Source organism: Phocoena phocoena, chromosome 9, assembly GCF_963924675.1.
Source record: "Phocoena phocoena chromosome 9, mPhoPho1.1, whole genome shotgun sequence".
Lineage (NCBI taxonomy): Eukaryota > Metazoa > Chordata > Mammalia > Artiodactyla > Phocoenidae > Phocoena > Phocoena phocoena.
This window is the reverse complement of record NC_089227.1, coordinates 9,671,370-9,695,712: the sequence shown is the minus strand read 5'-3', so window position 1 is coordinate 9,695,712 and position 24,343 is coordinate 9,671,370. Positions and strand designations below refer to the sequence as shown.

Sequence of the window (24,343 nt, the reverse complement as noted above, 5' to 3'; positions counted from 1 at the left end):
ACAGAGAACATAAAGTAAACCTAAGAATAAAGGAATCAGTAATGATAAAAGCAGAAACAAATTGTACAGAAAGCATGAAAACAAAAACAATAGTAAACTTGATTAAGAAATCCCAAACCCAGATCTTTAAAAAGACCAATAAAATAGCAAACGCTTGGTCATCTAATCAAGGATAAAAGAAGACACCAACAAATAACTTCAGGGATAAGAAAGAGACATAACCACAGATAAAGAGGAGCTTGAAATGTCTTATGAAAGTTATGTGTAAGACTTGCTTCAATAAATTTTTAAAATCTAGAGAAAAGGGATGATTTTCCAAATAATATGAATTATCAAAATTGACTCAGGAAGATAAGAAAAACCTGACCAGATGGAGAAAAGTAGAAGAAATGTTAATAGATGTCAAAGAACTTCCCTTAACAAGAATACCAGGTCCTGCTAGGTTTTTTGTTTGTGGTTGCTGCTGTTGTTTTCATATGGCTATGGAAATGTCCAGTGCAAGGCCTGGCCCATAACAAGTCTTAATAAATGCTTATTTAATGAGATGATAAGTAGATAAGACTTAATTGGCAGGCAGGGACAGTATGTGAAGGGCCCAAAAGTTGGGGCTGTGTGTTCAACTGCGTCCTGCAGACAGTGGAAGGCCGGATGGTTTATGACAGCCGGGGGACAGGGGGAAGGGAGATGAGGTGGCAGAGGTGGGATGGATGGGGCTGGGAAAATAACAACAACAAACAACAACAACAATAATGGCTGTTTATGTGCTGTGCCAGGTACAGTCATCAAGACACAGAAAGGTAAGTTACTTACCCTTATCACCCTGCAAATATGAGGTTCAAACTCAGGCATTCTGTCTCAGTGACTCTTAGTCACTGAGCTATCCAGCCCCAGACGAGCTTGGGGCGTCATCACAGGAAGTCTGCAGTGATGGGTGAGGGCTGTTGCCCAAGGGTTCAGCAGTGGGAGCAGAAGGCTGTGAACCCTGTTCATAGAAACATGTTTCCACGTTCCTAATAGGATCCCTGTAGCTTTACTCTCACCGCTTTGGCAAAACCATGTCTGATAAAATGCCTTGTGTCCAGAACATATAAAGAACTCTTACAACTCAATAAGAAGACAATAACCCATTTTTTTAAACATTTTTTGATTGGACCATTTTTTTTAAGTCTTTATTGAATTTGTTACAATATTGCTTCTGTTTTATGTTTTGGTTATTTGGCCCCGAGGCATATGGGATCTTAGCTCCCCGACCAGGGATCGAACCCCCACCCCCTGCATTGGAAGTCGAAGTCTTAACCACTGGACCACCAAGGAAGTCCAATAACCCAATTTTTAAAACCTCACGAAGAATGCCCAATAAGCATATGAAAATATGTACCTCATTAGTCAAACAGTGAAATGCCAATTACCACCACAGTGCCCTGCCACTGTACACCCACCAGAACGAACAGAAGTTAAAAGATGGCCAAAAGCAAGTGTTGGGGAGGACATGAAGTTACTGGAGCCCTCAAATACTAGGAATGAAAATGGTACAGCCCACTTTGGAAAAGAGTTTGGTGGTTTCTTCCAAGGTTAAACATACACTTGCCACCTGACGCCACCTGGCACCACTCCTAGATATTTATCCCCCCAAATGAAGACGCAAGTCTACACAAAAGCTCATAATTGAATATTCACAGCAGCTTCATTCATTGTAGCCAAACCTGGAAACCCCCCAAATGTCTATTAGCTAGTGAATGAATAAATGGACACATGGCACATCCCTGCAGTGGACCACAGCTCAGCTGTGGAGAGGTAAGAAGGACTGGCAGACTGCTGATATGTGCACAGCACGATGCAAAGTCAAAGAAGACAGACACAAAACACTGTATTCTCAATGATCCCACTTATACAGAAAAGGCAAAACCAAAGGGACAGAAAACAGACCAGTGGTTTCCAGGGTCTGGGAGTGGAGGAGGTGATTGACACCAAGAGGCTGGATGCATGGCCACCATCAAAAAATCTACAAACAATAAATGCTAGAGAGGGTGTGGAGAACAGGGAACCCTCCTACACTGTTGATGGGAATGTAAATTGATACAGCCACTAGGGAGAACAGTATGGAGTTCCTTAAAAAACTCAAAATAGAGCTACCGTATGATCCAACAATCCCACTCCGGGGCATATACCCGGAAGAAACCATAATTCAAAAAGGCACATGCACCCCAATGTTCATTGCAGCAGTATTTACAATAGCCAAGACATGGAAGCAACCTAAATGTCCATCAACAGATGACTGGATAAAGAAGATGCCGTATATATATACGATGGAATATTACTCAGCTATAAAAAGGAACAAAATTGTGCCATTTGCAGAGATGTGGATGGACCTGGAGACTGTCATACAGAGTGAAGTAAGTCAGAAAGAAAAATAAATATCGTATATTAACGCTTATATGTGGAATCTAGAAAAATGGTACTGATGAACTTATTTGCAAAGCAGAAATAGAGACACAGGCTTAGAGAACAAATGTAGGGGTACCAATGGGGGAAGGGAGGGTGGGATGAACTGGAAGATTGGGATTGACATATATGCACTACTATGTATAAAATAGATAACTAATGAGAACTTACTGTACAGCACAGGGAACTCTACTCAGTGCTCTTTGGTGACCTAAATGGGAAGCAAATCCAAAAACGAGGGGATCTACGTATACGCGTAGCTGATTCACTTTGCTGTACAGCAGAAACTAACACAACATAGTAAAGCAGCTGTACTCCAATAAAAATTTATTAAAAAGAAAAAGAGGCGGGATGGAGGGAATCTGTTGGGTGATGGGAAGATTCCGTATCTCGACAGTGATGGCAGTTACATAACATTACAACACATTTGACAAAACTCATCAGACTGTACACTTAAAAAGGTGAATTTTACTGTGTGCATTTTATATCGTCATTTAAAAAAGAAGAGTAGCAGTTGAAGTTGAAGAGAGTCAGGGATCCACATTAGAGGTGGAAAGACACAGGCGCCCGTGCAGAGAGCTGCTGCCTTCCTCAAGCCTCCTTCTGCAGCAGGGTCTCTCCACCGCGAGGAGCCAGGACCCTGGAAGTCATCGTTCCAGCTCCCTCGTGGCACTCGGAGCAGGAGATGGGAGCTGGTGGACACTTGCTACCTACCTGACCTCAGACATGAGATTCATGCCCGCTCCTAGGGGTGAGGGCAGACACTGTTTCTTGCCCCCCACCGCTGGTTCCCCTTCTTTCTTGCTCACGGACCCTCTGTTTCGTTTGGGGATCAGGTGGTGACACGCCCAGCACTGGGGGATGGCCCCATCTGGCCTAAAGCCCACCCCTTCTGGAGCTGCCAGGAGGGAGGCACCTGGGGAAGATGTGGCAGCAGAAGGCCCACCCCTCTTGCGTTTGGAGCCTCACTAGGTCTGTTGGTATCCCTTGTGCTGTGGCTGCACCTTGCAGCCGTGAGGGGGAGGCGAAAACAGCCAGCACAGCTGACCCAGAGCCTGACATCAGGGTGTCACTGTATTGGGCTGAGAACCACTTCTGGCCTGTTTATTGTGTGAGATTATGAGCCCTATCAGAGAACTCAGGGATAGTTGGGTATCCGGTACAGCCTAATGGACCCGAACTGCCACAGTGGGGACTAACAAGTCATTCGGCCCTGCTGCATGTGAGAAAGCCTAGAGAGGGGAAAGCAAGGGACGGCGGGACACCCATAGGTAATTACCCTCAACAGAGTGGCTCAGGAAAGCCCCCAGGAGGTGAGGCAGAAGCTGGACTTTACTCCCTTCAAGGTGATGGAAACCAGCGCTCTGCCGGAAAATGGTTAACAACTGGCTCTCCAGGGGAAAAGACCTGAGTGGAGGAATTGAACAGAGGCCCCCCAGCCTCCCTGGAACCTGATCCCCTGACCCTTCTGGGCCACCTCCCAGAGGCTGTGGTTCTGGCAGTGGCCATGTGACAACGGCATGGGGGGCTCTGCTACATGCTCCCCCCGTCACTCCGGCCCCACCACCTGCAGACAGAGTTGGGGCTGTGTCTGAAAGGATGGAGGGAAACGCCCTGTTCTACCCTCTGACTTACTCCATGGCTAATGGTGCGACTGGTCAAGCTAGGTTTGCTGCTTCTCCCCACGTGGATTCCCCAGGTGGCTGAACTACACTCATGACTTTGCAGCCACTCTGAAAACATGTTGGTGAACTAATTTCCAAGAGCAAGAGCCTACATTCCTTGTTTTAAATGAAAAATAAATGATGCCCATCCAAACACTCCATCTCATTCTCCAAATATCACTAAAACTCTCTTTATATATAGCAATCCACCAACAATTTCTGCATACTATAAAGCATTCAAAACATCAACTACCTAATCACTGAACTCTTAAAGAACTCAGCAGTGGCTGTATTTGTATGGAGTACACAGTGGTCCTGTTCACGGCATAACCTATCACGTTATAGATGGTGTTGGTACCTGCCACGATTCCCTTTGCTGGGCCCTGCACCTGCTCCCCAGCTACTCCAATTGGCTGCCAGCAGCTCACAGCTGGACCCTTGTCCTAAGACTTGTCTTCAGTCTATGAAGTCACCCCACCCAGAAATACCTGGAAGGTTATGTGCCTCCAGGATTGGCAGAGAAAATACAGTGTGTCAGGCAATATTGGGAACATATATTAAAAATTTATTTGTTGTTTATCTGAAATTCAAATGTAACTGGGCATTCTGAATTTTTATTTGCTGAATCTGGCAGCCCTGGCCCTCCCACTGGGACCCCCAGCCAATGACTGCCCAGTACAGGAGCGCAGAGGCTGCCCGGCCTCAGGAGGGATGACTCACGACGCCATTCATGCTCCAGAGCTCCCCGTGAGATCAGACTGGGGATTGACTTCTGCTGAATCCGAATCTGCCTCCAACCCTGTCTTACCCCAACACCCACGCACCTGGCCTCACCTGAGCACACTCTCTCACAAGTGACCGGTACCGGAAGCCTCGTCACACACCTCCTGGGACCCTCCTCCTAGGACTTAAGTTGGTGCCAGGCTGGTCTTAGAAATGAGGTGGGGCTCTGGAAGTGGATTGTTTGCAGCGGGATTGACGAGAGGAGAGGAGCGTCACTGGTGGCAGAAGCAGTACTGGTGGCAGACTTCCACTGATTCCCATGGTGGGGGCAGAGCACTGATGGACGGGAAGGCACCGCCCGTGTGAAGTCTGGCGCCAAGGTCTCTGGGGGGGGACATCAGCCTAAGGACCGTGCAACTGAGTGGCTGTTGATAAGTGCCACGATGCACTGAAAAGAGAAAATGCCAGGCTCGGATCTCTTGATTTAAAGCAAAGTGGGAGAGGAGGAGGGTCTCCTGGGCAGTATTTGTCTCCTGCACCCAAAGGCCAACAGAGCTGGAGACCAGATGCAGGACTTAATTGTAAGGGAGCAGTATTTGAACTTCAGAGAGGGCAAGCTTGCCCCATGAGGGAGGAGTGTGGGCAGTGGTGTGCTGGCCAATGGTTAACAAGTGGCTCCCAGGGATGATGGAGGACCTGGTTAGTAGCATTTTCTTTTTTTTTTTTTAATTTACTTATTTAATTTATTTATTTTTGGCTGCATTGGGTCTTCGTTGCTGAGTGCCGGCTTTCTCTAGTTGCGGCAAGCAGGGGCTACTCTTCGTAGCAGCGTGCGGGCTTCTCATTGCAGTGGCTTCTCTTGTTGCAGTTGCAGAGCGTGGGCTCTAGGCATGCAGGCTTCAGTAGATGTGGCACGTGGGCTCAGTAGTTGTGGCTCGTGGGCTCAGTAGTTGTGGCTCGTGGACTTAGTTGCTCCGTGGCATGTGGGATCTTCCCAGACCAGGACTCGAGCCTGTGTCCCCTGCATTAGCAGGTGGATTCTTAACCACTGCGCCACCAGGGAAGCTCCTAGTAGCATTTTCTGATTTTCATGGTGTAAGCCCTCCCTCCATGGCCAATTTCAAGCTGCCAACACGGCATCACTGAAGGAGGAGTTGGAAAGAGAGGCACGTGATTGGCTTTCCGGGTATGTGTAGATGAGCTTGAGAATTCTGAATTCCCAGATTCCCATGCAGCCTCTGCTCTGGGCTTACAGAGTAGCCTTGTTTTGAGAAGGAGGCCTTGTCTCCCTTGACAACAACGCAGAAGTCTCAAAGAGATGATGTATGTCCTTCTCAGGACCTGCCTCTGCCTCTCCCCCTGGCCATATGCACTAATGTCAAATCTCAAAATGGCCAGTTGGGGAAGGCTTGGACCTGCTGAGGGAGGAAAAGAATGATCTGCTGAAGTTCCTGCAGGCTCTGGCTAACACGTTCTGGCCAAAAGTGGGAGACTTGACCTGCACGTGCTGGACCAAGGCAGGTAGACTCTAAGGAGAAGGGCAACTTTGCTGACAAGGGAGCATTCACCGGTGATGTAGGATTTAACACCCTGGCAAGGGTCCCAAGAGAGGGTTCCATTACATTGCTGGGGTGGCTCTCAAAGCTTTAAAAAAGCAATGACCCACATTAAAGGAGGTGGAGTCTTACTATACAGCACAGGGAACTATATTCAATATTCTATGATTATCCACAATGGAAAAGAATATTTAAAAAAATACATATATGTATAACTGGATCACTCTGCTGTACAGCAGAGATTAACACAACATTGTAAATCAACTATGTTTCAATTTAAAAAAAGGAGGCATAGGGCTTCCCTGGTGGTGCAGTGGTTAAGAATCCGCCTGCCAATGCAGGGGACATGGGTTCAAGCCCTGGTCCGGGAAGATCCCACATGCCGCAGAGCAACTAAGCCCATGTGCCACAACTACTGAGCCTGTGAGCCACAACTACTGAGCCCACGAGCCACAACTACTGAAGCCCGCGTGCCTAGAGCCCATGCTCCGCAACAAGAGAAGCCACCACAATGAGAAGCCCGCGTAGCGCAACAAAAAGTAGCCCCCGCTCCCCACAACCAGAGACAGCCTGTGCGCAGCAACAAAGATCCAACACAGCCAAAAATAAATAAATTTTTTTTAAAAAAGCTTTAAAAATAAATAAATAAATAAAGGAGGCAGAGGTTCTTGAGTTTATATGGCAGACCGTGGAGGAAGTGATCAAAAGGATAAGAGAAATGGGTATAATAATGTTGATCTGCTCTGTAAGACTGGAAAACCCACAAGGTGGCCATACTCCTTGGAAAGGTAGAGGGATACTCTGTTTTCCAAGGCTGTAGGGGACATGCTGATGAGGGGACATCAACGGAAAGGCTCAGAGGGGGCTGTCCTCTGTAGACCAGAGCTGATGGGAGGAGACGTTGTTTCAGAACTACACTCCTTAGTAGCAGTGGGGATGCCAGATCCCTTAATGGCAGAGACCAGAAGCAAAGCAGGAATAATTACCATACTGAGCAGCAAGACTGGCAACCAGAGGGGGTGGGCCTACAGGGATCTAAGGAGAAAGCTGATAGAGTGTTGTATCCTTCAGGCCAAGAAAGGGTGAGCAGAAGGCTGAGGTCAGCCACCCCAGTGGAAAGTTAAGATGGAAAGGCATAGTTTCCAAACCCAAGCCTGAACCCAGGCTCAGGTCCAGAACCCACTGATTGAAAGAGGGACTGAGTCTCCATGAGGAAGGAAGGACCCTGAAACACCACGGCAAGTATATATAATAGGGATATGTGGCTATTTGCCTGAATACACATAATATTCAGATATTTCAATGGCTATTTCATGGCAATTGACATTGATATCTAGGGTCCCAATGTATTATCATGGCTCCCCTGTTAGCACAGGGGCATACTGGGGTGAGGGGATAAATAGGGTTCTCGCCCTGGTCTGCCTTATGTGGGATCTACTAGTTCCACGGATTCACTCAGTGGCCACTTCCCTGGATCCTGAACATATAATTGGAATGGATTTACTTAGCTATTGGAAGAGCCCTCACAGTGGTTCCTTGATCCATAGAACGAGAACATTTGTAATAGGAAAGGCCAAGTGCAAGCCCTTGAAATTGCCACACACACACACACACACACACACACACACACACACACACGAGCCAAAAGAAAAGTGTCAAATCCTGGGGAAACGGCAGAAATGATTGCCATTCTTAATGACTCAAAGGGCGCGGGGTGTGGGTCACATCATATGATCATTAAATTCTCCAGTCTGATCCCTGAGAACTGAATGGATCAGAATGGATGGCAGTGGACTGACTACCACACATTCAGTTATACAGGTGCAGCTGAAGTGCTGGATATAGTATCTCTTCTAAAACAGATTAACACAGCTTATAGTAGGTACATAGTAGGCAGCTATTAGTCTGGCAGATTTATTGTTATGGACTGAAAGTCCCCCCAAAGTTCATATGTTAAAGCCCTAACCCCCAGTGTGATGGTTTTTAGAGGTGGGGCCTTTGGGAGGTAATTAGGTTTAGATGAGGTCATGAGGGTGGGGCCACCATGATGATATTAGTGTCCTTACAAGAAGAGGCAGAGACGGCAGCTCGAGCTCTCTCCATCATGTGAGGACACAGTGAGAAGGTGGATATTTGCAAGCCAGGAAGAGGGCTCTCACCAGAACCCAACCCTGCTGGTACCCTAATCTCAGACTTCCAGCCTCCAGCACTGCGAGAAATCAATGTCTGCTATTGAAGCCGCCACCCATACTGAAGCTATGGTATTTTGTTACGGCAGCCCAAGCGAAGGCATTCATTGTTTTACAATTCCCTTCAGGAAGGGAGAGCAGAAGCAGTTTGCGCCCACATGAGATGGGTAACAGTATTCAGTCACAGTCTTGCTCCAAATGATGTGAATTCTCCTGCCCTCTGTCACAGTACAGTCCCAAGACACCTAAATCATCTGGTCTACACAGACCACAGAACGTTATATTGACTCACCATACTGATGACACCATGCTAGTTGGACCCACCGAGCAAAAGGGGCAAGTACCATGGATGTCCTGGCGAGGTACACCAGGAAAAGACTCAGGGGCCTGCCACATCAGTGAAATGTGAGGGGCCCAGTGGTCTGGACATGCCAAGGACAACTGCTTTCAAGTGAGTAACAAATGATTGTGCCTTTTTCTCTTATCGCTAAGAAAGGTGCATAGTGCCTGACTCTTCAGATTTTGGAAGCAGCATATTCTGCCCTCGGCAATACTGTTCCAACCTATTGACTGGATGAAACAGAAGGCCGATAGTTTAAGCGGAGACAGAGAAAGAAAGGGCTCTGCAGCTAGTTGGCCACAATCAGCCCTGACTCTGAGGCCATGTGACGCGGCAGCCGATACTTGAGGTGTTACACTGTGTGAAGTGTGATAAACCCCCAGAGGAGGGTCACAGACCAGAACCCGGGCTCTGGACCAAGGTCCTGCCAACTGCAGCAGAGAACCAAACACCACCTGAAAGGCAGCTCCTGGCCTGTCACCGGGCATAGGTAGAGACAGAGCATCTGACCATGGGACATCGAGTGACCACGTGGCCAGGACTGCCCGTCATGAGCCGAATGCTGTCAGAGCTGCTAAGTCATCAGATCGGGCAGGCCCCGCAGCCATCCACCATAAGATGGAAGTGGGGCATCTGCAACCAGGCTCAAGCAGGTCCAGCTGCAGGAACAGCTGGCCCAGACCCACCTGTCACCTGCCACTCCTGCACCGATGCCCCCGTGCCCCTCTCTCAGCTCACAGATGGCCTACCCTTTGCCTGGCTGAGGAGGAGGGCAAAAACCCACCCACGCTTGGTCCACAGACAGGTCAGCTTGGCCGGTGGTACAAGCTGGGAGTGGACTTCTGCTGCACCACAGTCCCACTCAGGGGTGGCCCCAGAAGACAGCGGTGAGGAGAAATCCTCTCAAGAGGCAGAGTGTGGGGCAGGGCACCCTCACTTCGTGAGGAGAGAGAAGTGGCCCAAAGGTCAAGGTACGCAGAGACCATGGACAGGGGTGAATAGCTTAGCTGGAAGGAGAGAGATTAAGAGGACTGGGGACAGGAGAGGTGTGGGGAGGAGGCGTATAGATAAATCCAGGTGCATGGGAACAAGTTTGAGGAGTTACTGCCTGTGAGAAACCATTTGCTAGAGAAGAGGCACTAAATAAGCACGTGGAGGACTGACCAGCAGCTCCTTACGTCGGCGCAGTGTTTACACGATGCCCTCACAAACCAATAACAGTGGTGGTGGAGGTGGACGCTGCGTCTACACCCGAAAGCATAGGCTCCCTTTTGCCAAGGCTGATCTAGCTTTTGCTGCTGTCAAATGTGTGACCTGCCAATATCAGAGACCGACCCTAAACCCCTGGTGTGACACTGTTCCTCCAGGAGACCAACCAGCCACGACTCGGTGACAGGTTGACTACCCTGGGCCCTTCCCTCTCTGGAAGGGACAACAGTTCATCTGATATTCCAGGCCCGCATCTGCCTTTCCTACATTCAGTGTTTCAGCCTGTTCCACCAACCGAGGAACCACAGAATGTCTGATCTACTGATATGAGATCCTCCACAACACGATCGCAGACGGAGGGCCCCTTCATGGCAAAGGAGGCTCGGCAGATAGCACACGGTCCACGGGATCCACTAGTCCTCCCACCTAGAAGCTGCCCCCCTTATACAGTGGTCACACAGCCTCCTGAAGGTACAACTGAGCTGTCAGCTTGAAGATGCTCCCCTATAGAAGGGGCAGGTGACCTCCAGGGTGCAATGTCCTCTTTAATGGCCACTGGGTGATGCTGTGTCCCTAGAAGGTAAAATACATGGGTCTGGGAACCAAAGGCTCTTCATCACTCCCCCTGACCCATTTGGGGAACTTGTTCTTTCTGTACCCACCACCTTAGGTTTTGTGGGCCTAGAGGTCCTGGTTCTCAAAGGAGGGCTGCTTCTAGTAGAGGTACAAGAAGAGTCCCGCTAAATTTAAAGCTATAATTGCGACCTGCCCACCCATGCTCCTCGTGCCGGTAGCTAGGCAGGCAGAGAACAAGAGCCAGGGCCAAGGAGCTCGACTGGGTACAGTGAAGGGCACTGGGTCTGGGGTGGCTGGAGTGTGGCTGCAGATTTCAGGCCTTGAGGCTAAAATCTGGGCTGGCCCAATGAGGGTCTGGCTCTGTGCTGAGGCCACGGGAGGCTCTGTGCAGGGAAGGCACGCCTGGAATTGGGCTCAGATGGCTCACTCTGGAAGCAGTGGGAAAAGTGGGCTTGCAAGGTGAGGGCCTGGAGTGGGACGGCCAGCGGAGCCAGGCGTGGGGGCGAGGATGGTAGGGCGGAAGGGCTGCTGGGGCCAGCTGGCCAAGGGGCACACGGCAAGGACGGGCTATGCAAGACAGAGCTGAGAGCAGCCCTGTGAGTGTCTTGGTGAGTGGAGCTGGGCTGCGTGGGGGCCACGCTGCTGTTAGATCAGGCATGGACGGGGGTCAGGCCGGGTGTGCCCAGAACAGGACCCTTGTCCTGTGTCCCTACACCAGCCCTCTGACTCCTGAAGGCGGCTGATTCTAGCGTCTCGGGCAGCTAGCGCCTCAGGCTGGGCCGGTCAGATTGCGCGCACCCTGTGGATCTCCAGTGGGCTCGTGGTCCCAACAGAGCCCCGAGGAGTCCTTCCTGGGAATCATGTCTAGTGGGAACTCACAGGGAAGAGCTCTCCTTTCCCTCTGGTTATAAGGCTGTAAGGCTGTGAGCCTGGAGCTCCATCGTCAGGTGGGGAGAGTGACGCCAGCCCCAGACAGAGGTGGACAGAGGGGCCCTGGCTGCCTTTGAGTCTCAGGTCCTGCTCCCCAGAGCTGTCCTACCCTCAGCACATGGAGCTCGGTCCCATCAGGCCAGTCCAGCCCCTCTTTGCTTCCTCTGGTTCCAATGAGCTTGTGTTGCTTATGGCCAGGGATTCCTGACGATTCCCTGGGTGACCACCTGTCAGAGTGGCTGTGACCTGTGCTATTGAGGGTGGTAGCCACTGGCTACATGTGGCTCTTGGGCACTTGAAACGTGGCAAGGCCACACTGGGAGATGCTGTACGTGGAAAATACACATGGCTTTGGAAAGCAATATGAACCATGGCGTGTGAAATATTTCATTAACAGTTTTTATGTAGATTACACATTTCAATGATAATATTGTTGTTTTTGTTTTTTTCTTGGCCATGCTGCACAGCTTGCAGGATCTTAGTTCCCCAACCAGGGATGGAACCTGGGCCCTCAGCAGTGGACGTACAGAGTCCTAACCACTGGACCGCCAGGGAAGTCCCAATAATATTCTGTTTATAGAGGGTTAAATAAAGCATTATGAAAATTAATCTCTCTACTTCTTTTTACTTTTGTAACGTGCCTACTAGAAAATGTTGCGTTTCCCCCGACAGTGATGTGCAGGGGTATGTGCCTGCATTGGAGGGAAGGCTGACTGAGGGTCACCCATCAGACACAAGCAGAGCACTTGGCCGTGGACAAGGGGAAAGGCGGGGGACTCCTGGCTCTTCCTGGCGGTGCTGTCCCTTCATCCTCACGGACCAGAAGCGTCAAGTCCTTGCCCCTCCCCTAGGAAAGTGGTTTTCTCCTGCGCTGCAGGGCCTCATGACCCAACGTGTCCCGTCCTGAGTGTTCTTCCTGCCTCGAAACCCTCATGGGCACATCCCATCTGGGCTGGCTTCCCCCACAGGCCCCTGTGCAGCATCCCTTCTCGCTGGCCTTCCTGGCCAACCCACCTGGAAAAGATTGAAAAGGAAGGGCGTGCCGTGCACCTCATCCCAAACTCCCTAAGATGTCCAGGAGCCACTTGCCCTGGTTCCCAGTCCCTTCCTTCTGCTGTTTATGGGCCCCCAGGCCTTCCCCTAGCCTGGCCTCTCCTGCCCTCCACTGGGCCACGCAGGAGACTGGTACCAATTCCTGAACGTAGGGAAAATGCAGGCTGTGACCTTGCACGGGTCTGGGCTTGGGCAGCCTCCTCTTTTGCCCTGCTCAGGGCTGCCCAGGAGGGGGAATAGCTCTGTGTGGTCTGTTTTATAAGATTTGGATTAAAAGTGTCAGCATTTTTTTTTTTTTTGGCTGCGCCCCACGGCATGCGGGATCTTAGTTCCCTGACCAGGGATCGAACCTGTGCCCCCTGCAGTGGAAGTGCGGAGTCTTAATCACTGGACCGCCAGGGGAGTCCTAAAAGTGTCAGAATTTGATTAAAAGCGTGTGTGCGGTCAGGGCGGGTGTCGGGGGTGGATAACTACAGCTGCAAAGAAAAAGTCCTCAAAGCCAGTGAGCCAAAGGGTGAGGCAGTCAGGCAGGGCTGTGCCCGTCACTGAGCTGGGGGTGGGAGCAGGGAGGCAAGGCCACCCCCCCAAGAATTCCTAGTCCCTGGAATCTGTGAAATGTGGCCTTACATGGCAAAAGGGACGTGGCAGCTGTTAAGAACCCTGAGATAGGGAGATGGTCCGGGGTTATCCCGTGGGCCCAATGACATCATAAGCATCCTTAGAAGAGGGAAGGGGGAGGCAGAAAGGTCAGAGAAGAAGATGTAATGACAATGACGGAAGCAGAGATCGGAGGGATGGAGGACGCAGGGTGAGGACTCTGTATCTTCTGGAAGGGGGTGCATCGCATTCCTCCTTCCATCTGTCTACTTGTGGGACTTCTCTGCAGTTCTACTCACGGTGGAAGTGTTGTTCTGGAAAGGTCAGCGCTCGGTTACCTAGCATGAGGGCCCCAACCCTGCTCATGCCTGCGAGAGGCACACACTCAGGGGCTCACACCCATATAGCAGCCCAGGGGGGCACTGTACAGGAGGGGAAACTGAGGTCTGGAGGGATTTCAAAGTCGCCGAAGGCCACCCTGCTGGAAAGGGGAAGAGTGAGGTTGAGCCTGCAGCCCAGCCAGGCACAGGCTGGGAGCAGAGGGCAGTCCTTGGAGGTGGAGCTGGCCTCCTTCCCTTCTGGGTGCCCAGACCAGTTCTGCTCTCTGGGGAGTGCTAATGAGGGAGGGTCTTTATCTCCTCCCACCCCTCACCTCCCCTGGGGGCAAAGGATGGATCTGCTGGGTCCTTACAGGCCAGAAGCACTCCACCCAGGTCTGTTGCTGATGCCCTGTGAGGGACAAGATAGACAGGCTCCAGGCTAGGCATTTACAACTGGCCTCCTGTTTACATTGCTTGGGGTGAGAAAAAGATGGGCTTCAGGTCAGACATTTACCACCAGCCTCCTGTTTGCACTTCAAAATAGAAATAACAACAGAAACAAGGTAAACAGCCAGGCTTTGTCTCCTGAAGACACTCTAAGATAACAGTCCTGGAAGGAGCAGAGAGGGGCTAAACGCTGTTTGAGTGAAGGATCAAGAGGTCACATATTTCCCATCCTTGGGGCAAGGGAGACACTACACATGCGCAGAAAGGCTCCTTGGGGGTCAAAAAGGAGGGCGCGCTACCCCATAATATGTGATGCCAAGGCCCCCCATAGGCCTCTGGGCTGGAACCCATCATGAAAGAAAGTTGCGCACACACGTTGGGGAGGTCCTAGGGCAGGTCAGGTGTGGAAAAAGGAACCTGGTAATTGGCCAAAGGTAAACAAAGACCCGGAAGAACTGCCCTATATGAATGCTTTAACTGCTTCTTTATCGCTCTCCTCATTAGGGAGGACGCCCACACCCTTGCTCGCCGGGTGTGCATCTCTGCCTTACTTCTGTCTTAACTAAACAAATGGTTTCTCTGTGTGCTCTCCCACTTGTTGTACTGTGTCTCTAATAGTCAACTTGTACCCGTTTTTACAGTTTTTGCCTCCTTGAGAAATGCAGTTTTCACTGGGGGCAAGGGGCAGGGGAATTTTGTTTCTAGCCTCCCCTGGTGGTCTAGCAGCTAGGATGCCTGGTTTTGATCCAGGCTGCCCAGGTTCAATTCCTGGGCAGGGAACTAGATCTCACTTCAAGCCACCACTCACTGCCGTCTCTCCGAGATCAAACAGGTCTCCTGCCTGGGCAGGGTGGCCGGCACAGTGGGCCGAGGGATGGGCAAGCCCAGGGTGCCCAGCGTGGAGGACCACAGCCTGTGCCGAGCTGGCTCACCACTCAACACCCAGGGTCCTGCCCAGGGCTCAGGGGTCTGCTGAGTTGTGTGTGGCAGGGGTGTGTTGGCAGGTCAGCAGGCATCTACAGACATTCACGGAACATAAGGCTGTGGTCCTAAATGCGCTTCCGCAAGCACACTATGCTAGGACGCCTTGGAGGGGAAGGAGAAAAGGAGACAGTGTAGGCAGTATCAACCCCGGAGCAGTGAGCAGTGGTGGCCAGAGCCCTGGGGCCTCTCAGAAGCTCCTGGTCCCTGCGTCCACATCTGATCGACCTCCAGCTACACCTCACAGAAGTCTCCACACCCAGCCTAGGTGGCACACGCTGCTATTGCCCCATTTTGCAGCAGGCGGGTGAGGCCCAGAGCCGTGCAGATCTCACCAGGCCTCGAGGGAGCTGGCTCCAGAGCCCATGCAGGCTCTGCCCTCTCCAGGGGCCACCTCTGGGCTCATGAAGTCACTGCCTAAGAACACATGCTCTCACTGAACCCAGGTCTCCATCACTCACCCTGTGTGACTTCAGCAACTCACGGGGCTTCTCTGCCTGCAAAGCCCTCCTCTGTGAAATTAGGGGCAGGGCAGCCTCCGAGAACCATCACCGAGAACAGACAGTGGTTGAGCAGTGGGCAGACCTGGCCGACGGGGACTTGGGAGCAAGGGCCCATCGCTGGGGCTCTTCCCCTCGGTGAGACTCCTGCTTGGGTCCAGCACCAGCGGGGGAGACTTGGAAGACCTGCCCGCTGCCGCCAGCTGGGCAGGCGCAGCCTGGTGGGGCGCAGCCGAGGGGGGAAGAGCAGACATGGATTGAGCAAGACATGTGAAGAGCAAGTGCGAGGATGGGAAGGGGGCAGTGATCGAGAGCAGGGCAGCAGCGGGTCCTGAGGCATCGGGGCCCAGGGGCAGCCAGCCGCCCACCCGGAAGGGTGGGTTCTCTGGCATGGTCTGCCCACACACCTGACCCTTTGTCCCACTTACCCCGCAGGACCACTCGTGTTCTGGGTACACACTCTGGCCTTCATGGCCTCTGCAGCCCTGCTCCCCCCAGTGCCCCTCCCAATCACCTCCCTTCGGTCTAGAACATGGCTGGGCTGTCAGCACCAGGCAATTCCCGCTGGTTCCAGCAGCTGGTGGGACCCCTGGCACCCAGCTTGGCGTCCGGGAGCTGCCCTGCGGGGAGCCTGTGGGAGGCTCAGAGCCCAAGCACCCTGGCCCGCCCCAGCCCTCAGGACGGGACCTTCTGGCGTCAATGGCCGGAGGAGGATGAGCCAGACTGGCTTTCTCAGGGGCCAGGGAGAGAGAGGCCTGGGCCAGGAGCCCAAGTCTCGTGGAGAGGAGAGCCCAAGACCCAAAGAGAGAAAATATGAACACGTGTCCGAAAAGCAAAAAAGACAAAAAAAAAGACCATCTGAATCGGGGGGAAGTGGTCCACATTCTGGGGTGGAAGGTTCATCTCTCCCCAAGTCAAAACCCCCATGGTGCTTTTTATGAAACTTGACAACTGGCTTTCAACTTCACTGAGAAAGGGGAGGCAGGAGCTGGCACCACAACTGTATCTGAAACGTGAGTGGCTTTAGTGAGGGATTCCTTGGAGCAGAAGTAAACAAACAGAAATGGACCCTCATCAGGCACATGTACTTGCTGGAACTCCGTCCCATAAAGCTGGCTTCTCTAAACAGCTCGATGGCCTGTACACAAACTAGTCACCAGGAAACGGCTGCTCTTTCAGAAATAAAGGAATAGAATACATGGCACAAGAGAGGAGATGGTGGTGGTCAGACGACCAGGGGCCTTGGTGGACACCAAGAAGCTTCCTGGGAGGCCCCTGGAGGCTGAGGAGGGAAGTAGCCTGGAAGAGGAGGACGTGGGCTCAGCAGGGAGCCCTGTGCTGAGCAGAGCAGGGGTGCAGAGGAGGGGCCCGAGGGGACTCCAGTCTGGGAGGAATCTGGGCAGGGGGCAGACCCAGCCCTGAGGGACTGATGTGGGAGGCAGCAGGCTTGGGGGGGATGAGGGGGGCCTCTTCTCAATGTGCACCCCGCCTGAGACAGAGAGAGGGACAGAGACGCAGAGAAGCAGCGAGAGACACACAGAGAGAGACACAGTGACAGCGAGACACACACACAGAGATGAAGAGACAGAGAGACAGACCTAGAGAAACACAGAAAGAGAGGGAAAGAAAAAGAGGCAGAAATAGACAAAGAGAGAGAGAGAGGGAGATAGAGACACACACAGAGAGACGCAGAGACAGAGACAGAGAGACAGGAGAAGGAGAGAGACAGAGAAAGAGAGAGTCAGAGGAAGAGCCGCATCCCCCTGAGGATCAGCGCCCACCCATGAGACGGGAAGTGAGATGAAGGTGGAGGGGCTGGGCCAGGCTAGGCCTGCCCCGCTGTTGCTGGGATGGGGGCACATGGGGAACACGCCTGGGCTGTCTCCAAGGGCTGCAGTGCAGCCCACATGGGGGGCCCCAGAACCTTCTCTGGAGGGCCGCCCTTGAATGCAGCTCTCACGTCTCTTGCCTCAGGTGGCTTCAGGGCAGCTCTGCAGAAATGAGGGAGGCGGCCGAGAGCACTCTGCCTCTCCCCCGCTCCCACCCTCCGGCCCTGCTGCTGCAGGAGCAGGCGTGGGCCTGGCTGGGTCTGCACTGCGTCTCCCTGCCGGGTCCCCTTGGCCTGCTCCTGACCCCTGACCCGAGAAGCCCCAGACGATGACGCCTCTCCAGAGTACAGTCATGCTGGGGATTTTAATGCTCTTCCGGAGGCGCCTGGACCCTGAGGCCTGGGACGCAGGCAGCTTGCTCAGCTCTCCTGGGGCAGTCTCTGCTCCACGGCCTCCCAGTCCAGCCCCGTCACGGGACCACAGGGACAATGTCTCACACTGCTCGGAGCCAGAGGCTCCTGGCCGAGAGGGGCCCACGGCAGGCAGGCACAGCCCCAGCCCCTGCTGCTGAGTCCACACCAGCCACGGGGAGCCTGGTTCCCCCCACACTCAGGGTCTTATCACCGCTCTGCTCAGCGGAGCCATCTGCTCCTCCCTGCGTAGGCCCCTTTCCCAGAACACCTGCTTGGGGCCCACCTGGAGCTTCGCGTCCTCCTGAGCATCTGGCAGTAGCAAGGTCTCCAAGGGGCTTGGGGGGCGGGGCACTCTCCTGCTGGGGCCCCAGATCCGCTGGGACAAGTCCTGCCAGGGAACCTGGATGCGCATGCCTGCCAAGTGATGCATACTCACCCCATCTCTGAGCCTTCTCCTTCAGCAGCAAAGTGCCCAGGGCAGCTGAGGGGGGCTGAATGGAGGGAGGTCAGTGCCCCCTATGGCTCTCACCCCCACCCCTCATGCTATAGACTGAACTGTGTTCCCCCAAATTCATATGTCGAAGCCCTAACCCCCAGTGTATGGTGTCAGGAGGTGGGGCCTTTGGGAAGTGATTAGGGTTAGATGAGGGCATGAGGGTAGAGCCCCCACAAGAGGAAGAGATCAGAGTGCTCTCCTTCCCCCCCTGCAACTATGTGAAGACACAGCAGGAAGGCAGCCATCTGCAAGCCAGGAAGGGAGCCCTCCCCAGAATCTGACCATGATGTCACCCTGATCTCAGACTTCCAGTGTCCAGAACTGTGAGGAAGCAATGTCTGCTGGTTAAGTCACCCAGATGGCAGCTGGGCAGACTAAGACACCTGGAGTGTTACCTTCCCAGCTTTCCTCCTGAAAGGTGCTCCCTAAACCCACCACATAAGGCAAACTGTACAGGCTCTAGAGCCCCCATCGCTCCTGCCCACCAGCAGAAGGGCACAGATGAGGGAGGGGGAAGAATAGACCAGGAACTTCCAAGGTGGCTCCCAGGATCCAATTTCAGGTCTCCTAGAAGTTGTGGCCATCAAGAGATAGAACTCCATAGCAACCTAAATGTCCACTGACAGATGACCAGATAAAGAAGACATGGTACACATATACACTGGAATATTACTCAGCCACAAAAAAGAATGAAATAATGCCCTTTGCAGCAACATAGATGGACCTAGAGATTATCATACTAAGTGAAGTAAGTCAGACAGAGAAAGACAAATATCTTATGATATCACTTATATGTGGAATCCAAAAAAAATGGTACAAATGAACTTATTTATAAAACAGAAATAGACTCACAGGCATAAAAAACAAACTTATGGGGGCTTCCCTGGTGGCACAGTGGTTGAGAGTCCGCCTGCCGATGCAGGGGACACGGGTTTGTGCCCCGGTCCGGGAAGATCCCACATGCCACAGGAGTGGCTGGGCCCGTGAGCCATGGCCACTGAGCCTGCGCGTCCGGAGCCTGTGCTCCGCAGCGGGAGAGGCCACAGCAGTGAGAGGTCTGCGTACCACAAAAAAAAAAAAAAAAAAATCATTTAAAAATCATTTAAAAAAACAAACTTATGGTTACCAAAGGGGAAAAGGGACGGAGGGATAAATTAGGAATTTGGGATTAACAGATACACACTGCTATATATAAAATAGATAAACAACAAGCACCTACTGTATAGCACAGGGAACTATATTTCATATGTTGTAATAACCAATAATGGAAAAGAATCTAAAAAAGGATATATGTATCTGAATCACTTCGCTGTATACCTGAAACATTGAAAATTAACTATATTTCATTAAAAAAATTTTTTTAAGGAAAAAGATGATATTTTTAACCCATTTACAGATGATAAAACTATGGGGAAAAAAAGAGAGAGCTCCATGCCAAGGGAATGACTCTGTGGTGGGGTTCCACAGCCACAGGCTGGAGGGGAGGGGAAGCAGCATCAGTAGGAGGGGGCCTGCCCCCAAGGAGCTCTAGAAAAACCACGTAAGAAGCTGCCATCCCCCCAGGGAAGCCACTGAAAACGGTACTGAGGGCACACACTCTTGCAGATTATAGGGGGATGACCACAGGTGATCCGACAGGTCACAGAGGCAAGATGAACCAGAGAAACAGAAACGGCAAAACCAGAACTTCCCTGGTGGCACAGTGGTTAAGCATCCGCCTGCCAATGCAGGGGACAGGGGTTCGAGCCCCGGTCCGGGAAGATCCCACATGCCACGGAGCAACTAAGCCCGTGTGCCACAACTACTGAGCCTATGCTCTAGAGCCTGCGAGCCACAACTACTGAAGCCCGTGTGCCTAGAGCCCGTGCTCTGCAACAAAGAGAAGCCACTGCAATGAGCGGCCTGCACACCGCATCGAAGAGTGGCCCCCGGCTCGCTGCAACTAGAGAAAGCCCGCACGCAGCAGCAAAGACCCAACACAGTCAAAAATAATTACATAAATACATAAACTAAAAAAGAAAACAGAACGAGCAAAACCGGCAGCACTTCAGTTCCCTCCAAAGCAACCTGAACGCTCTCCTCCTGGGAGCCTGCGGTGGATACAGCCCCAGCCAACCATTCCAGGCTACATGGTGGCTTGGGGTGGGTGTATCACTTCCCAGGGATGCAGGGCTGGACCCGGGTGGGCCTGGCAGCGAAACCTCAGATCCTTAGGACGGCCCTGAAACCAAGCTGAAGCACCCCCACCCCGCTCCCCCAGCCCCCAGACAAGAGGTGGGTCCTCTGGGCAGCTAGGACAGACGGGAGGGGTGTGGACGTCACAGCCCCACGCCTCCCTTGTCTGGCCCTGGCACCTTGCTAGCTGGCACTCTAAGGGCAGCCGGCACAGGCCTAAGACAAGCGAAAAAAATCAGTAATACTCAGGCCCTCTTTCTTTAGAAATTTGGCATTTTGCTCATCGTAATTTTTCGCATGGATTTTGATTCTTTAGAATTTGAATTAGACTATTATTTATCTTGATGACTGATGTTTTTGGTACCCCTTAAGGCATGTGCCAGAGGCGGTGCCTCCCTCTCCTCTCTGCCCTGACAAGGCTGTCAGTGAAACACCCCTCCGTCCCCCACCAGCGATCTGGAACCAGCCTGGCTCCTGAACTGGGGCCAGCACACCGCATGTGTGGAACAGAAATGGTTTACCGCGTGGAGCATTGTGTCCCTGGGACAAATGAGAAGGGGGCGGAGGCCAGCCCCAGTCTGACGTGGTGGCCTCCCCACACCAGCTCCCCACAGTGAGCCACAGGCCCCACCTCTCACTGTCGCCACGCTAGCTCTCTGCTTGTGCCAAAGACCCCGCCTCCCTTCTCCCCAGCTGGCCTCCACGGCCCCTTTGCGCCGGATTTCTCATCCAAACTCCGGCCATCGGCCCAGGAACCAGCAGACGTGGGCTTCCTGCTGCCTGCAGCTGCGGGCACCCCGACCCAGGCTGGTTGTTTTTCTCCCAACATCATTAGCTCTGCCAGGAGCAGAACGAGCCCAGTGTTTATGCTGACCTTGTCATTTCACAGAAGAAGGAGAAGAAAAGACATGTGAGGAGGAAACCATGCCAAAGGGACTGGATATGGGCCCTCTCCTCCGTCTCCCCCGCCCCGCCTGGCTTGGGGGAGCAGGCAGGCTCTTCCTTCTGCCCTGTCACCAGCCCTGGCTCTGCTCGCGCACAGGGCTGGCTCAGAAGACGTCTGGATTTTTCTTTGCTTTGGAAAAAGTAATTGCTCTCCACTCCTCACCAGGAGCAACGGCCCTGAGGCTTCTTAGGAAAAGATTCCTGCAGGGAAGCGCAGGCATCTGAGACCTTTCGTGATGTCTGTTGAGTCTTGCCTCATGGCTGGGCAGTTGGTTCTGCCACCAAGATCCCAGGCCCCAAGCCCCCCAGCTGGGGCTCTAAACTCCCCGGACCCTCTACCCAACAGAGGTCACCTCCCGGGCCTCCTGGCAGCCTGTGACTTCCAGGTCTCAGGGCCAGAGTCTGGAGCAGCAGGGAGAGGACCTGGTCTGCTCAATGAAGTCACTGTCTCAACTGGACAGCTACATGTAAAAGAATGAAATTAGAACACTCCCTAACACCATACACAGAAATAAACTCAAAATGGATTAAAGATCTAAATGTAAGGCCAGACACTATAAAACTCTTAGAGGAAAACATAGGCAGAACACTCTATGACATAAATCACAGCAAGATCTTTTTTGACCCACCTCCTAGAGAAATGGAAATAAAAACAAAATAAACCAATGGGACCTAATGAAACTTAAAGGCTTTTGCACAGCAAAGGAAACCATAAACAAGACCAAAAGACAGCCCTCAGAATGGGAGAAAATATTTGCAAATGAAGCAACTGACAAAGGATTAATCTCCAAAATATACAAGCAATCATGCAGCTCAATAACAAAAAAACAAACAACCCAATCCAAAAATGGGCAGAAGACCGAAATAGGCATTTCTCCAAAGGAGATATACAGATTGCCAACAGACACATGAAAGAATGCTCAACATCATTAATCATTAGAGAAATGCAAACCAAAACTACAATGAGATATCATCTCACACCAGTCAGAATGGCCATCATCAAAAAATCTAGAAACAATAAATGCTGGAGAGGGTGTGGAGAAAAGGGAACACTCTTGCACTGCTGGTGGGAATGTGAATTGGTACAGTCACTATAGAGAACAGTATGGAGGTTCCTTAAAAAACTACAAATAGAACTACCATACGACCCAGCAATCCCACTACTGGGCATACACCCTGAGAAAACAATAATTCAAAAAGAGTCATGTACCACAATGTTCATTGCAGCTCTATTTACAATAGCCAGGACATGGAAGCAACCTAAATGTCCATCAACAGATGAATGGATAAAGAAGATGTGGCACATATATACAATGGAATATTACTCAACCATAAAAAGAAACAAAATTGAGTTATTTGTAGTGAGGTGGATGGACCTAGAGTCTGTCATACAGAGTGAAGTAAGTCAGAAAGAGAAAAACAAATACCGTATGCTAACACATATATATGGAATCTAAAGAAAAAAAATGGTCGTGAAGAACCTAGGGGCAAGATGGGAATAAGGACACAGACCTACTAGAGAATGGACTCGAGGATACCGGGAGGGGGAAGGGTAAGCTGTGACAAAGTGAGAGAGTGGCATGGACATATATACACTACCAAACGTAAAAAAGATAGCTAGTGGGAAGCATCCGCATAGCATAGGGAGATCAGCTCGGTGCTTTGTGACCACCTAGAGGGATGGGATAGGGAGGGTGGGACGGAGGGAGACGCAAGAGGGAAGAGATATGGGGACATATGTATATGTATAACTGATTCACTTTGTTATAAAGCAGAAACTAACACACCATTGTAAAGCAATTATACTCCAATAAAGATGTTAAAAATCATTACCAAAGTCAATGCCTCATAATTCACTCCCAGCAGGTCGTCCCTAAAGCACCTGCACATACAGTCAGATACTGAGGCACAAACACTTGGTCAAGTTAAACAAACCACTGAACACAGGAACGTGAAAGAAGCACTTCTAGAAAACCGAATGCAGCGGAGAGCTACCTTTTCCTTCTTGGCGATCTCCATCCTGGCTCTGTCATCCAGCATTTGTACCGCAGCCCGCCTGGGGGAGCTGGAACCCCTCAGTGTTCCCCAACGGGCTTCCAAGGCAGAAATATCCCCAGGCTTCTCCCAACCAAGGGTCACGGCCGGCCCGAGTGTCTGGTAGAATATGGTCCACCTTCTGGCTGGCTTCTGGCTTGAGGTTCAATCACAGAGTTTCCTCCTTTTCATTGTTCTCCAGCAAGCCTGCCAGCCTTCTCTTCTGGGTCCTAGTCGGGACCCTTTCCCACTGAGGCCTTGTCAGGCCAGGTATCATCGGGGCAGGGCCATTGCCGGGCTCCAGAGCTGGTCAGCACTGGTCAGCTTTCTCTCCGGGCTGTGCTGAGCTGTGACGGCGTGGTGTTCTCTAGACAGACTCAGCAGAAAAGGTCTTCTTTCCTCCTGTGGCTGGGGGACAGCTTTTGAGTAATTAAGCTGTGGGCGACTGTTCTTTTCTCACACCCCAACCTGCTTCCCTGAGGCTCAGTCACGGCCCAACACTTCCTGCTCTGACCAGGTATGGAGTGGGGAATTCTCCTGCCAGGGCTTTCTGCGCTCCTGCGAGGGCCCACGCTGCCATGGCAACCAGGAACAGGCCTCCGCGCTCACACCCTCCAGCCTCTGCAGGGCTGACCATCCTGTCATTAGAGCTGCCATGCAGAAAACTGGGGCTGATGGCAAAAGGCCTCCATCCCCATCACCATAGCGACAGCCCAATCGCCTTATCACCGCAGACTTTGCCACCTGTCCAGTTCCCAGGGCAGGGTCACAGGGTCTTCCAAATTCATGTCCTAAGGAGGAGAGGCCCCCAGACTCAATCTGGGAACCAGAGGAGAGGGAGCAGGTGGCTTAGCCAGTGGCATTGCCACACGTGCCCAGGCCACCCTCAAGCTTTGGTCACTGCCTTCCCTGACTACCATCTGG

The 24,343-nt window shown here is 51.9% G+C and overlaps 1 protein-coding gene across 1 annotated transcript in view; it reads right to left on the bottom strand.

Moving 5' to 3' along the window:
• The window catches only part of GCK (glucokinase), a 48,386-nt gene extending 24,540 nt beyond the window's left edge, over positions 1–23,846 (bottom strand). Inside the window, exon 1 of the mRNA XM_065883849.1 lies at positions 23,381–23,846. Within this exon, the coding sequence (XP_065739921.1) occupies positions 23,381–23,425 (45 nt within the window). The 5' untranslated portion in view covers positions 23,426–23,846. The remainder of the gene's footprint in view (positions 1–23,380) is intronic.
• Between the last annotated feature and the right edge of the window lie 497 nt (positions 23,847–24,343).